Raw genomic sequence first — 14,674 nt, 5'->3', positions numbered from 1 at the left:
GATGGCCAAGGCTTAGCCTATCTTTGGTCCTTTCAATAAGCACTTGTGTTATTTGTCAGAGCAAAGTGGCTCAGGGCCAATGTTACTTAACACATTGCAGGGCTGAGCTCTCGATGTTTTTCTTCCCAGAGAAGATTTTTGAGCTTGAAGAAAGAAAAAGCCTTTTTTTCTGATATCTTTCCCCAATGCTCTATGAAAAAGCAGTCACACTGTTCCTCATAAGACTTTGTTTTGCGTGATGTCTCAATCATGCAGAAGCCTAACAAATTTGCTCGTGTGCCTGGCAGGTTTATAGAACCCAAACTTTAAATTTGCAAGGAAAAATATCTGCCATGCTTGCACATTCATTTGCCAAACAAACAAACCAGATTTCATTGATCAGCCACAATTAACCTACACAGGGCAAATATCAAGTACCTATGTAGAAATTATATTCTTTGTAAACATTAAAAACCAGAGACAGAAGTCATCACACCAAAGAACCTGCAGACTGTTTTCGTCCATCTGTAAGCACGGAGATACTGTGACCTCTGGGACAACGTGCATTTAATAGAAGACATATAGAAAAAGGAGTAGGTCTATGCTAGAGATATGCAGAGTGCCAATAAATGCTAAACACCTTGTACACACTATTGAAAGTTTCCCCTTTCCACCTCCCCTAGAAACATCTGCTGGTGCAGATGCTCTGCCTGTGTGTGAGGAAGAGGTTCCCTCTGTTTTTACTTCCTGGGAGGATGACCTAAATATTTCAAAGCAACATAGCAAGTCAGCATGAGGCTGAAATGCTACTGAGAGCCACATCTGCCTTCCAGTTTGGAGGTCCTTACCTCTAGACTTATTCTTCTCCTGTTTTGTAGCACCTTGCTGGCCAGGTCTCCTGGAGCTGAAAGCTTCACTTGGAATTGTACAGACAGTAAGAGCAAACTACAAGAGTGGATGGTTGTTTCAGCATTTCCTTAACCTTCAGGCACTCACTAGATGAATAATCATTTGCTTGATCAGCCCTTACACTGCCATTCCTGTTTGATTGCAGTCCGTGATGCTCCTGTTGCCCAGCCAGCGCCGCTACATCTTTGAGTACGACCAGTCCGACTACCTGCTCTCGGTCACCATGCCGAGCATGGTGCGCCATGCCCTGCAAACCATGCTGTCCGTCGGGTACTACCGCAACATCTATACCCCTCCGGACAGCAATGCGGCTTTCATACAGGATGTCACCAGAGACGAACGGCTTCTGCAAACATTATATCCTGGGACAGGACGCAGGGTCCTTTACAAATACACCAAACAGTCCCGACTTTCCGAGATTCTTTATGATACTACTCAAGTCACGTTCACCTATGAGGAATCTTCTGGGGTTATTAAAACAATACATTTAATGCATGACGGGTTCATCTGTACCATCAGATACAGGCAAACAGGTTTGTGTAACTGTGACTACTTTGCTAAAGTTTTTGGCCCTGATCCTGCACTTACCTGGCATGAAATTCCATTATTTTTATGTCTACAAGTTCTTATATTTTATGTTTCAATAGAAAAATATGTGTGTATATCTCTATGTCTGTGTCCATAGGCATATATAGCTGCCCCATTTGAAATACAGTTTTCCTTTTATTGCTTGGTATGGAATAGCTCTTATAATGTTTGATTGTTTTTATTCCACTGTGTGGATATTTGCTAAATACTAAATCAATTTGTTTTATTGTTTGTATTTTCAAGTTTCCCTGTTTATACCATAATATAACATAAATTCAAGAGGACTTTTTATATGAGGAAAGAAATCACCATATAAAATAAATTTAGTTTAGAATTATCTTGCAAGTAAGTAGAAACCATAATTAAGAATAAAATAGCATTCATTTAAACAAATGTTAATAAAATATAAATATTTTGTAGAGGAAGCATTAATAAAGGTTTGTGAGAGAATAATCTAACATATTTAATGGTATTTTCTGAGACAGTGAAGTAGCAATAAGGCTTAAGGGTGTATTTGAGTTCATCGCCTGTCTGTGCTAGATCTGTAGGGTAAGTGTACCGTGGACATAATTCATTATTTTTCTTGCTTTTCCTCTTTCCCCAATTTGTTTTGGACAGGTCCGCTTATTGGTCGCCAAATCTTCAGGTTTAGTGAAGAAGGGCTTGTAAACGCCAGATTTGACTACAGCTATAACAACTTCCGTGTCACGAGTATGCAGGCCATGATAAACGAGACGCCTCTTCCCATAGATCTGTACCGTTACGTCGATGTCTCTGGCAGGACTGAACAATTTGGGAAATTCAGTGTCATTAATTATGATTTAAACCAAGTTATAACCACCACTGTGATGAAACACACCAAAATTTTTAGTGCCAATGGTCAGGTGATTGAAGTACAATATGAAATTCTCAAGTCCATCGCTTACTGGATGACCATCCAGTATGATAATATGGGTCGTATGGTGATCTGTGATATACGCGTAGGTGTAGATGCCAATATAACAAGATATTTTTATGAATATGATGCTGATGGTCAACTTCAGACTGTGTCTGTGAATGATAAAACCCAGTGGCGCTACAGCTATGACCTTAATGGCAACATCAACTTGCTGAGCCACGGAAACAGTGCACGCCTCACTCCTCTGAGATACGATCTGAGAGATCGCATTACCAGACTTGGAGAAATTCAATATAAAATGGACGAAGATGGTTTTCTCAGGCAAAGAGGCAATGAGATCTTTGAGTACAACTCTAACGGTCTGCTGAACAAAGCGTATGACAAAGTGTCTGGCTGGACTGTGCAATACTGTTATGATGGTCTTGGAAGACGAGTTGCAAGCAAATCAAGCCTAGGACAACACTTACAGTTCTTCTATGCTGATCTCTCCAATCCAATAAGAGTTACTCACTTGTACAATCATACTAGCTCGGAAATAACATCCCTATATTATGATCTTCAAGGTCATCTCATTGCAATGGAATTAAGCAGTGGAGAAGAATATTATGTTGCTTGTGATAACACTGGAACACCTCTAGCTGTATTTAGCAGTCGGGGACAAGTCATAAAAGAAATTTTGTACACCCCATATGGAGAGATCTACCAGGACACTAATCCAGATTTCCAGGTTATCATTGGTTTTCATGGAGGGCTCTATGATTCTCTTACTAAATTAGTTCATCTGGGTCAGCGGGACTATGATGTCATTGCTGGTCGGTGGACGACACCAAATCATCACATATGGAAACACCTGAATGCTGTCCCACAACCATTTAATCTCTACTCATTTGAAAATAATTACCCAGTTGGCAGAATCCAAGATGTTGCTAAGTATACAACAGGTAAAAGTAACATGTTTCTCATGAAAATACAACTTTTGATCAAATTCTGGTATGGATTCAAGACTCCAGAAATCTTTTACTTACATCCAAAGTTACTATTTGGCTCTAATGTTAAGTATATTGAAGTAATTTCCTTAATAGAGAACATCTTACTGAGCTTGATCTGTTTTCTGTAGCCTTTATGGTAACCAAGAAAACAATTAATAGTTGTTTCTGCAGCTTTTCTAAGTGCTAAAATTAGAGGCAGAATGGAAGCAGCTTAATTTGAATTTTTCCCATTATAAATAGATAGAAGGTACACTATTGATTTGAGTATAGCTATGCTTTGTAATCAAGTAATTTGTTTGCTACAATAAATGCTGTAACCAGTACTGAAAACATAAATTGATGTGAAATCATTATTTCTGCGTAGCTGGAATTTCTGCAGACTACCCTCACTTTTTCTAGGATTTATGGGCCTTATTGCCAGCATCCTTTTCTTCTTTTGTAGACATTGGAAGCTGGCTAGAGCTGTTTGGTTTCCAGTTGCACAACGTCCTACCTGGATTCCCAAAACCAGAGATAGAAGCTTTGGAGACAACGTATGAACTTCTACAGCTTCAAACAAAAACGCAAGAGTGGGATCCTGGAAAGGTTAGCAAAAACTCTGTTCAGCTGCTTCTAATGCTAAACTAAGGAATTTGATTAGAAAATACCGGACGTCAAGGAAACAATGTGACTGTATCTTTCAACATAATAGGCAAGACAAAGAGTCTAACAATGCTAGAAAGTTTAATGTCCCATTATGTACAGGCATCAGAGCAGAGGAGAGTTTTAAGGAGAAGCTTTTATAAACACAGTGAAGAAACTTTGCAGCTGTTTACAGAGAAACCATCCAAATTTGAGGGGCGGGATGGGCAAAAGGATAAAGGTGTTTGAAAATAGAAAAAGCTACAAAAAATTTTGTGGAAATTAAAAATTAAAACCACAGATTTTCATCTCTGTTAGCAAAGATGCCAAGAGAGATGCAAAATCACTGAGGGTATAAACAGCTTTACCAGTCTGTACCTCTGCATAACTATTGCAGGAAAACAGAAATGTTGCTATGGATTTGTAGGGGAATCTGTAAACCTCAGCCTTGTTCCAGAGCTTATTTTCAGTAAAGAAGCGCCATGCAGCAGCTGTCAGGGTCTAGCAATCAATGTAACTGCAACAGGACCAACTACCAATATTCTGAGCAGGTGTTCGTCTCTTGCATTTGACCATACGAGCATCTGTTAACAAAGGAATACGATTTTACAAAGATGAGAGAGAAGAGATGCCTTTCCTCTAACGTAGGCAGGAAAAGGAAGTATAAAGTGTTGTGAGCTCACCTTAATCGCATTTAACACCCTTCTTTTCCTGTGCCAAATGGCTGCACAAAATGCAGAGGGCTGGAAGGTCAGAGCTCGTTTCAGATGTGGGAGCAGGTCCATGTAAAACTGTCACTGAGGTACTAAAGAAGCTGTTGCAAAGGCACAGAAAAAGTGTAGCGATAGGTATAGTGTTAAAAGACAAATAGATGGTTGGAGTGAGGTTTTTTCAACCTCAGTGGGGAGCAAGATCTACAGATCTGATGTGTTTGCGTGGTTCCTGTTGTTCTTGTGTCTTGAGACCTTCACAGCCTGCTTTCCTTAAAGAATGGGCTATAAAAACTGTTATTGGTATTTTACAGAAGACATAATTAGACGCACAGAGACTAAGCATAGAATCGTGAGAGAGTACAGCTTTGAGTTCAGGTTTCCCCACACCTGAAAGTCGAAAGACCAACCATTAGAGTAACGATTCAAAGAGGGGAGGAAGAAAAAAAAAGGAAGAATAAATACGAAAATAGCATTTGTGATAAACACATTTTCCATCTGTTTTCTAGAAACTAAGGAGTCCAAGGCTCAGAAAGCAATAGCTTAGACAATTAGAAAGTGTGTGTGTGTACCCAGGCTCTGTAGGTGTGCACGATGTTTTACAAACAAATTGAAGATCCATTTGAAGCAATTAAGATATTAGTAGGGTCCGTGAGACACTATAGTGAACTGCAAGATGCCTCTCCTGCAAACTTTATTGGTATTTTCTTTTCCAGACTATCCTTGGTATTCAGTGTGAACTACAAAAGCAACTCCGAAACTTTATATCCTTGGATCAGCTTCCCATGACACCCAGGTATAGCGATGGCAAGTGCTATGAGGGCGTGAAGCAACCAAGGTTTGCAGCTATTCCTTCAGTATTCGGAAAAGGCATCAAATTCGCTATAAAGGACGGTATAGTGACAGCTGACATTATAGGCGTGGCGAACGAGGACAGCCGGCGCATTGCTGCCGTCCTCAACAACGCCTACTATCTGGAGAACCTGCACTTCACCATAGAGGGCCGAGACACGCATTACTTCATCAAGCTGGGGTCTTTGGAAGAAGATCTGGCCCTAATCGGCAACACTGGAGGACGACGCATCTTGGAGAATGGCGTCAACGTCACAGTGTCGCAGATGACTTCTGTGATCAACGGGAGGACTAGACGCTTTGCTGACATCCAGCTCCAGCACAGCGCGCTGTGCTTTAACGTTCGGTATGGAACAACGCTGGAAGAAGAAAAGAACCATGTCTTAGAGGTAGCCAGGCAGAGAGCCGTGGCTCAGGCCTGGACTAAGGAGCAGAGACGGCTGCAGGAAGGGGAAGAAGGTATTAGGGCATGGACAGATGGAGAGAAACAGCAGCTTTTAAGCACTGGGCGGGTACAAGGCTACGATGGGTATTTTGTTTTATCAGTGGAGCAGTATCTCGAACTTTCTGACAGTGCCAATAATATTCACTTTATGAGACAGAGTGAAATAGGCAGAAGGTAACAAAGAAAATCTCTGCCTTTGCGTCACCAAAGACTGCCTGTTTTTAAACGTAAAATGGTTTATTGTATTGGTTTTTCTAGATCAGAACTCTGTATATATAAATATAAAGGAAAAAAACATATCCAACTGCCTTTAAATGTGACAGAAGATGGTATTTTAATATTGTTAGTTTAACTCTTTGAGAGATGACAGTGATGATTTTTAGTTCTTGTGTGGCAGTATTCAAAAATTTCAGAAGCAGAGTCCTGAGAGCTGAGCAGCGCGACCTGCGTGCGAGGTGCCCGGGGTGACACCGCACCTGCGGGGTAGGGGAGGGTGCAGCGTGCTCTGCTTTCTTCTAAAGAAACACAATTTTTTCTTGTTGTTGATTCAATAATTCACCGATTATTTAGAAGGTTACAGAGCCTGATTCTGCAACCCATGTTTACTGGGTAATTTTTAGCCCAGTGAGATCTCCCATAAGTTAAGGGATTGCATACAGAATCCAACTGTGTATGGGAACTTCGTAGTTGCTCACCAACCCCGCCCATGTCATTCCTCACAGCTCTGATCTAAGGGATTTTCTACACGGGAAACCCGACTTGTACTGGATATGGTACAGAAAGGCTGTCCCCTGTGGCCTTTAGCTTTGCTCAGCTGTAGCCACCTTCCAGCCACTCAGTGATGAACGCCACATTGCATCTACTTTTGCACGTGAGGGCCTCTCTCCCAAGGTTTCCCTCAGCACTGGGTTATGCTGGAGTCCAGCGGCACACATAGAGCTGCCAATCCTCCTGGCAGAGGGATGCAGGGTGGCACCGCACTGCTGGGCTTCAGTCAGGTGTCAGAGGTGGCCAAAGAGGGGCTTTGGGAGCGCTGACATCAGTGTGCTCCAGACTGAGCTTTAACTCAGTGCTTTTGGGACAACCCTCGTTACCCAGCTGGGAGAGCCCACATGGCGCAGTAACAGCAAAGCCGTGCAGAGTCAGTCCTGCCTGTAGTCATGGGGCCAGGACTCGTCTTTTCACAGATCATTTAGAAATTGCAGTGTTGTTGGGTTTAGGCATCGCGTTCTTTTCATCTCAAATTAATAACCCTGTTGTAGTAGTCATTTTTTCGAGTCTGAAGAAGCTTGGTGGGTTGGGAGTTGATGAACCTAAGTGTGGATAGTAAATATGTTGATAAACGTAGAACATTTTGGGGATGACTCTTCACTTTTCAGCTCAATATCTAGAGCACATAGAAAAGCATTATATTGCATGGGCAAAAGTTTTTATTTCCCAAGGTATCATGTGCTGCTGGCACAGTTATTTCATAGCAGAGTAGGTGATCCTTCTTTCAGCTTGTCATATTAAAAGACCTGATTATCGGGAGGGGAGGGAGGGCACATGGGGAGGGGGGACAGGTAAGCAGATTTCCTTTACTGACTTTCAGAGGGAGCTACAAGTCTTGTTATAGAGCCTGTGTATCCGTAACAGTGATGTTATTGCACATTTTCTGCTCATATTTACTGAAGACAACAAAGTGCTTTCTTTGTCTTTCTTCCTTTCTTTCCAGTTTTCTTTTTTCCCTTGTTTTTGGGCAAGTGGAGCAGACTGTACCAAAGTTAGAGATGAGCCTGAACTGGCACCTGAGACCTGAGGCCCCCCGAGGGGTTTGGCCTCGGCGCTCAGCCTCGCACCATTAGCGTCTCTTCCCAAACTCCTTCCGCTCCCCCGGGAGCCAGCGCAGCTTTGGGGGTGCAGGATCAGGCTGAGTGAGAGCCTGACCCCTAAAACCACCCTCTATTCCTCAGCCAAGGGGAATTGTGGACCAAAATCTGCACATACCCATTTTGATCGGGCTCATCATTAACTAATGTACAGAATTGGGAGCTGACAACAGCCAGGTTTGACAGCTCTGATTTCCGTAATTTTCCATGCAACCACGGAGAATTTGAATACCTCCACACCAGCCTAAAAATGGACCTTCAAATCCTTGAGCCTCTAATATGCTTTTAATCAATGGAAGAATAATTTATGAATTGTATATAGGGAGTGCATTCATAAACGTGATGATGTATTTTATCACTGATCCAAGATGTCAATATTAGAGTCTATTTTACTTATATTTTAAGCAATTATACTTTTTTGCAATTCACTAATGAGGAATCATTTTCGAACTGCTTTAAATATCCATTATAAACAAATATTTGAAGCTACTAGAATTACCTTGAACTGTGCATTTCTAGTATGTAATACATATTTAGTTAGCTTGTGCCTTTAGTTTCTTAAAGTTATATTTGTATTATATGCAGGAAATGCACTTTGTATTACCTACAGCTGTGTTTTTTAATACTGCCTTGATTACTGTTGTTCTCATATTATGCCAAAAGGTCAAAGAGTGAAATGTGTTACAAGTTTGTCGCTGAAAGTAGATTTGGCATTTTCCCAGTTCCTGGGTGCAGTCTTTGAACAGTATTTCTTGTGAGAATATGGATGTATAAAGAATCACGTGACATTACATGGCCCGGTTACAAAAGCAAAAAAATGCCTTCATCGTAAAACTTTCCAAAATTTAGGAAACTGAATAAAAATGTTGTGTTGAGATGACAGTGCTAAAGAAATGAGTTATTACTGAAAGAGCACTGGAGACTGAAGTCGTAGATACACGTGGGCCAGCCAGCAGTGATTCGTGAGAACTCTAGCAAACAAATAGCTTTGGACCATCCTGTTCATGAACAACCTCAGATGGAGGCAGGGAACATTTCAGTCTCCATTGGTTTTTCCTAGTAGTTAGACCAATTTCTCAGTGTTGTTTTTTTGTAGTTTTTCTCTTTTTTTTATTTATTTTTTTTTTATTTTGCACTATAGCCTAGAGACCCAAATGAGAAAAAGCAAAAAAGAAAAACAATGGCATGGAAATTTTTACTGTTATTTAGATCAGATAATTTGATGCTAGTGTTCTGCACTGCAAACAAGGTTCTAAAAGTGGAAAAAAATGAAATGAAATAAAATAAAATAATAAAATAAAATAAAACCCACTATTGCACACTATCCTGTAGCAAAGTACCTACCGTGAGAAATATGTGCTATATTTTTTATGACAGCCAAACAGTGTGTACAAGTAATGTTTCCTTTGCTTTCATATTTATTTAGCAAATATAGAACATTTCAAAGGTATAAATATATATATATATAGATATCTATGTAGAACATAGCCAAATAAATATATATGAACCGGTCGATGTGCAACTCGGTATACACACCCCAGCTGTTTGGTTTGAGCTCTCTAACGTCCTCTGGGTTTACACTAGCTAGGCAGACGTGGCCTCTCTTTTTGGCCACGAGCGCTCCCGAAGCTCCCGGCATCTCCCCCCTGCGCTCCCGGCCAAGCCCCGGGGCCCAGCGTACGGACCAGCGGCTTTTCCGAGGTGAGCACTGGCGATCCGGGCTGCGGGGAGGCAAGGTGCGGTTCCGAAGGTGAAAGCCGTTTAGGCAGAGGAGCTCCTAGATTATCCTGAGCAAAAAGAGATGCACAGATCCCTGGCAGGGTGGAGGCTTGCTCGGGGGGGTTCGCCGCAGCGCAGCTGATCCAACACGGTGACACACGTCAGGCTGCTGCCGACAGCCATAAGGGTTTTCCCTGTCAAATGCTGACTTCTTTAAACCCATCCTTGATACAAACCATGACCAGGTGGAAAGCGCCCTGACTGTCAGAGGAATCGCTTCTCGGCAGAAACTGGGACCGGTGGGGTCGGACTCGCTGTGGATTTGTCTGGGCATTTGTCACCTGCCATTATTTGTCTAAGGAAATGTGTTTGACAAAAATTTCCAGTTTTTCCTTAGATCTCGTGGTGAACTTTAGCCTTTTAATAAATGTTAGTATATCAGATAGTGTCCTTGACAGTATTTTACTTGTATGAACCATGATAAAACATTAAAATCTTCATTCTCGTCAGGCAGAAGTGTCAATAAATGAGAAAGAGAAGCATAGCATATGATATATGTCAAAGTAATGTTCCGTTTTAGCTTTCTCATCAACAGTAAAAATGTTTACAATGTATGCCAAGATCTTCAGTTTCTGTCTGACACCAGTTAGAGGTTCTGATCTTACAGCAACTGTGTGATAATGGCCTCAGCCTCGTTGCTAGGAAACAATAGATCCCGATTTTTTTATTCCTGCTCTAACTCCTGTGCTGAGTAGTGACTGGATACTGTACAGGTTTATGTTATATGGCTGCAGTTAAATGGTCTGATGCATTTTGCTCTGGGTTTCAGACCAGAAGCATGCATTTTCTACAAGAACATCCCAGCAACACGCTGTAAATATTAAAAGTTAATATATTATGATGTGTCGATATTTGCAAAAGAAAGTACTTTGACTATTTCATTTTTAAAAAATAAAGGTGCAAACTGATGGCATGTGGCGTTGTCTTTGTTTACACCATGTATTTAGGATATTCTGGTTGTGTCAGTACAAGGTGCTTCTATACAGCTAACTAAGGGCTTCAGACAATATTGGTTCATTCAAAAGTTGGGGGGACACGGAGTTGCTAGCAAGATTTAATTTTACGTCTGATTCACCCAAGTTCATGCGTACAGCTCTGCAGGTTCCAGTGCAGGTGAAATCACAGGTGGTTTCTGTGCATGGGTTATGATATTTCAACACAACAAATGTGAGAGAGAAAAAAAAATCTGCTAAATGCCTTTGCACTCCGAAGAACTGAGTGGGTGAAGTCAACGGTGGTGGTAGGGGACGAGGAGCAAAGTTTAAGTACCTGCACATTCTGTAGAGCTGCCTCAAACAGATGATGATGAATGACTGTGTGTATCAGAAGTGTGTGCTTGAGGAAGAATAGAAAGCCCGGCACATGCAGCAGAGAGGAGGAGGCAGTGAACTGGAGGGGCAGAAGGAGCGTTTAAGGCTAAAGGGAAGGTTACGTGGTGAAAAACAGATCGGAGCAGCTGGGCTGGGCAATAACCCAGCGTGAGGGCTCAGGCTGGAAGAGCTGTGCTGGATGGATAAGAAGGAAGCGAGGCCAAAGGGATGCTCTAGGAGAAAACGGAAGACAACCAGCCTGGGAGACAGTATTGATTTAGTGCTGCAGGAGGTCTGTCAGGGAGCAGGGCAGGGCTTAGTGGAGCAAAACCAGAGCTGTGGCAGGGTCAGTCACTGCAGAGGAGCGGCACTGCCTTTGCTGGGGAGAAGGCAGAGCAGGGAGGGCTGGGGCAGGGGACACAGAGTCCCGCTGTGAGCTGCAAAATCAGCTGTCAGAGGCGGGGCTGCAGCACCTGGGGAAGGGGGAGCGGGAGGGCTGGGGGGACAGGGGCAGAGCAACCGCAGCAGCGAGGGGCTGCGTCCCAGTGGGGCTGCAGCCCGATGGGGTGGTGGGAAGGAAGAAGCAGGTGATACAGACATAGCCTGGGACGTCATGCCCACAGAATGCAGCTGCTGCTCTTTGAAAGGACCTGTAGCTCTTCACACCTAAGTCAATGCATGAAATCTGCATAATTTCCATATTACTGTTCCCATAACCAAACATCGACTCCTTGTCCCACAGGTACCATGAGCTTCTCTCTCTGTTTCCACATTGTTTAAGCCTACAGCAATTCCAGACCCTTGGGTACCCGAAAGAAACACCACAAACAAGCCTCTGTCTTAATAATTTACATCAGAAACTGAAATGACATTCTCAGCTTTAAACAAAAATGGCATCTTCTGGCCTATTTTATGTATTTTTTAGAAGAACAATGCACTTCTGGAGTCAGCCGTAGTCAAACCAGTTATCCTCAGCTCACTGCACACAGCAGACGAGCGGCTGCTGCTCTGTGACACAGGATTTGCACATACAGCACTGACAGCCTCAGCATTCACTTGACATCAGTAGGATATTTCTATAGGAAACGGCCCTTGGGCAAAGTGCTTCCCACTACATTTACCCCCCACCATCATGTAGGGGGGGGGGTGGTGTCACACACACTCTCTGCCAGCACCCAGGAGGTCCCATTGGCTTTGGGAAAGGAAGGTTTGCAGGAGACCAAAGCCAGAGAGGAACAGCCAGGGACCAGCCACCGCAGATGCGCAGCAAGCCGGGAAACATTTAAGGCACAACGGAGGAGGGGAAGGTTCAATGGGCCGAAGTGACAGTAAAGCAGTGGGTGCATACAGGTGGTGTGCTCTGTGCTGGCAGCGGGCAGTTCAACACCTCCATGGCTGACACCTGCTGAATTATGTCATAATTAACAACTTTAGAATATTTTTATTAAAGAGCAAATCATGCTGGATCTGCCACTGTATTAAGACTCTTGTTTCAACCAACGAGCATACGTAACAAGGAGGTGCAGAGCAACACGTGCACACACAGTGTAAAACGATATGTCTAGTCAAGGGGACAGGACGTCACTGGAAATTAAATGTGTTCTGCATTTAGGCAGGAACTGAGCAATGTACTGAAATGGTCACCACTTTCAACACTATTGCCCACCAGTCCCTGCTGCAATGGGGCTGTTTATTTAGTGCATTTGTTCCCATTGCTGGTTTACAAGGAACATGTTGTGCTTCACAGAAAATGTTTTATTGCTTGTGCTGGCTCACTCTCACACTCTCTCTTACATGTGTACAGCCACACACCCCCACACACCCACACTTACTGTGGGGGGAGGGAAAAAAGGGAGGAAAAAAAAGAAAGGTAAACCTTCCAGCCTTATCAAACGCTGCTTGGAGCAGCATAATCTTGCTGAATCTTGCACTTGCAGCCCATTTAGCTCTGTCACTGTTCCCATCCTGCTTGTCTTTAGTGAGGTGAAAACAAGGCAGGATCCAGGATACCATCAATTAAGTAGGTTGAGGGTGGAGAGGTGGATTTTTTTTTTTTTTTTTTTTTTTAAAAAAACATGCAGGCAAAGGAGGCTACACACAGGATACGTACCTCCATGTAAGTATCCTGTATGCAGATACAAATACGCACTGAGACCCTTGCAGGGCAGTGGCTGCTGCCTCAGAACCACTGCCAGCCCCAAACAGCTGCGGTGCCTCTCACCCTGCTGTTGAGCCACAGCGTGGCCGTGTCTGGTGGAATTTGGTCTGGTTTGTTCTCCTGAGCCTGTAGCCTGGTGTTTCTGGAAAAAAGCCTCTTTACCTCTTAGGAAACGTTTCTTTTCTTCCAAGCTGTGCAGAAGAAAGTGGAAGTACAGGCACGAATTATTTAACCAGAGCAACCCAAAGGTGCCTATACAATGTTTAAGAGCTGGTTTTTTTTAAAAAAAAAAAAAATATATATATATATATAATATATAAAATTTTCATAGTCGATTTGCAATCACTATTAGTCTTGTGCTTTGGAAGGGAGCACAGGAGAACCACATTCTTTTGATAGGACCATTTGTGAGGGTTGAAGTGTGACTAATGGTGGCACAAACATACCAACCAGACCAGCTACATCCCCTTGCAGACCGAGCACGCACAAAAAAGGCTGGGCCAGGGCTGGGTGCCTCCCAAAGCCCATAGGAGCTCACACAAGCCTTCCTGGCACAAATCCACGCAGAGGGAGCCCGGACCATGTCTACCACCCTTTGACTGCAGTGCAGACACAGTACTGTCTCCTGAAACAAGAGGGCTGTAGGACATCCAGTCTGTTCAAAAGTGTTTCCTACTCTCTGCCAGTTCAGGCAGTGCCATCACACTTGTTAAACCCTGTGTGTAAAAGGCACTTACTCTGTGTTCTCCGGTAGCCATGTGTTAACCCTGTGCAGCTGCAGAGTCCTGTAGATGCAAACTTCTTCCCCAGGAGCCCAAGCAGCAGCATGGAAACCCACACGGACAGGTAAAGAAAAGCAGAAAACTGACATGCAAAAATAATTCTTTCTTTAAATTGTATGCAGGGATGCTTTGTTTCAAGCATAGAGAATATCCAAAAAGCAAAGAATGTTCTCCAGTTTGCTGGTTGTTCTCGATTACTCAGTGCATCACTTAAGCTTTTGATCATTTGTGCAAACTGGAAATTTTGTACATCCAGGCAGTGGTGCCAAGTTCTGCTGAGTGTGACAGGAAATCAGTTAGCAGGGATCCTCATGGTGTCACTTCTGGAATATCTTTAGGAACTGTATGAATGACACCGCCCCGCCCCCCCCCCCCCCCCCTTGTCCTTTTATAAGGCTATAAAAGGACACTTGCCCAGTTCAAAGCAGAGTTCAAAGTAAAGTAATGTAAAATTAGTAACTAATTATTAATTAGGAATTAATCTTGAAGCAAAACGTATTTTGCAATTAAGAGTACAAAGAGAAAATAAAAGACATTACACTATTTAGTAGTTGATATTTTTATCCTCTCTTAGGAAAAAAAAAGAAAAAAAAACTAAATTCAAAACATTCTGAAACCTAAAACTTCTAAATTTTGATCTAGCAATTGTACGAAATACACATTTCTGCAAATGTTACAAGAAAACTCATGGAGTTCTATTAACTATCATATAAATTGTTCTGTTCTACAGCACGGACTAGAGAAGACAGGGGAAGATATGGTTGTGTCACACTTGAGGAAACATCT

General features: G+C 42.7%; 1 protein-coding gene across 2 annotated transcripts in view; it reads left to right on the top strand.

Moving 5' to 3' along the window:
- Positions 1 to 6,169, top strand: part of TENM1 (teneurin transmembrane protein 1) — a 250,817-nt gene extending 244,648 nt beyond the window's left edge. For both annotated transcript variants that reach the window (XM_068412163.1, XM_068412162.1), the window contains 4 exons: positions 1,034 to 1,421; positions 2,095 to 3,315; positions 3,806 to 3,948; positions 5,411 to 6,169. In XM_068412163.1, the coding sequence (XP_068268264.1) occupies positions 1,034 to 1,421; positions 2,095 to 3,315; positions 3,806 to 3,948; positions 5,411 to 6,169 (2,511 nt within the window). The remainder of the gene's footprint in view (positions 1 to 1,033; positions 1,422 to 2,094; positions 3,316 to 3,805; positions 3,949 to 5,410) is intronic.
- Positions 6,170 to 14,674: the final 8,505 nt, after the last annotated feature.

Source organism: Nyctibius grandis, chromosome 13, assembly GCF_013368605.1.
Source record: "Nyctibius grandis isolate bNycGra1 chromosome 13, bNycGra1.pri, whole genome shotgun sequence".
NCBI lineage: Eukaryota > Metazoa > Chordata > Aves > Nyctibiiformes > Nyctibiidae > Nyctibius > Nyctibius grandis.
Note: the sequence above shows the minus strand (reverse complement) of the source record. Positions and strands in the feature narration are given on the sequence as shown.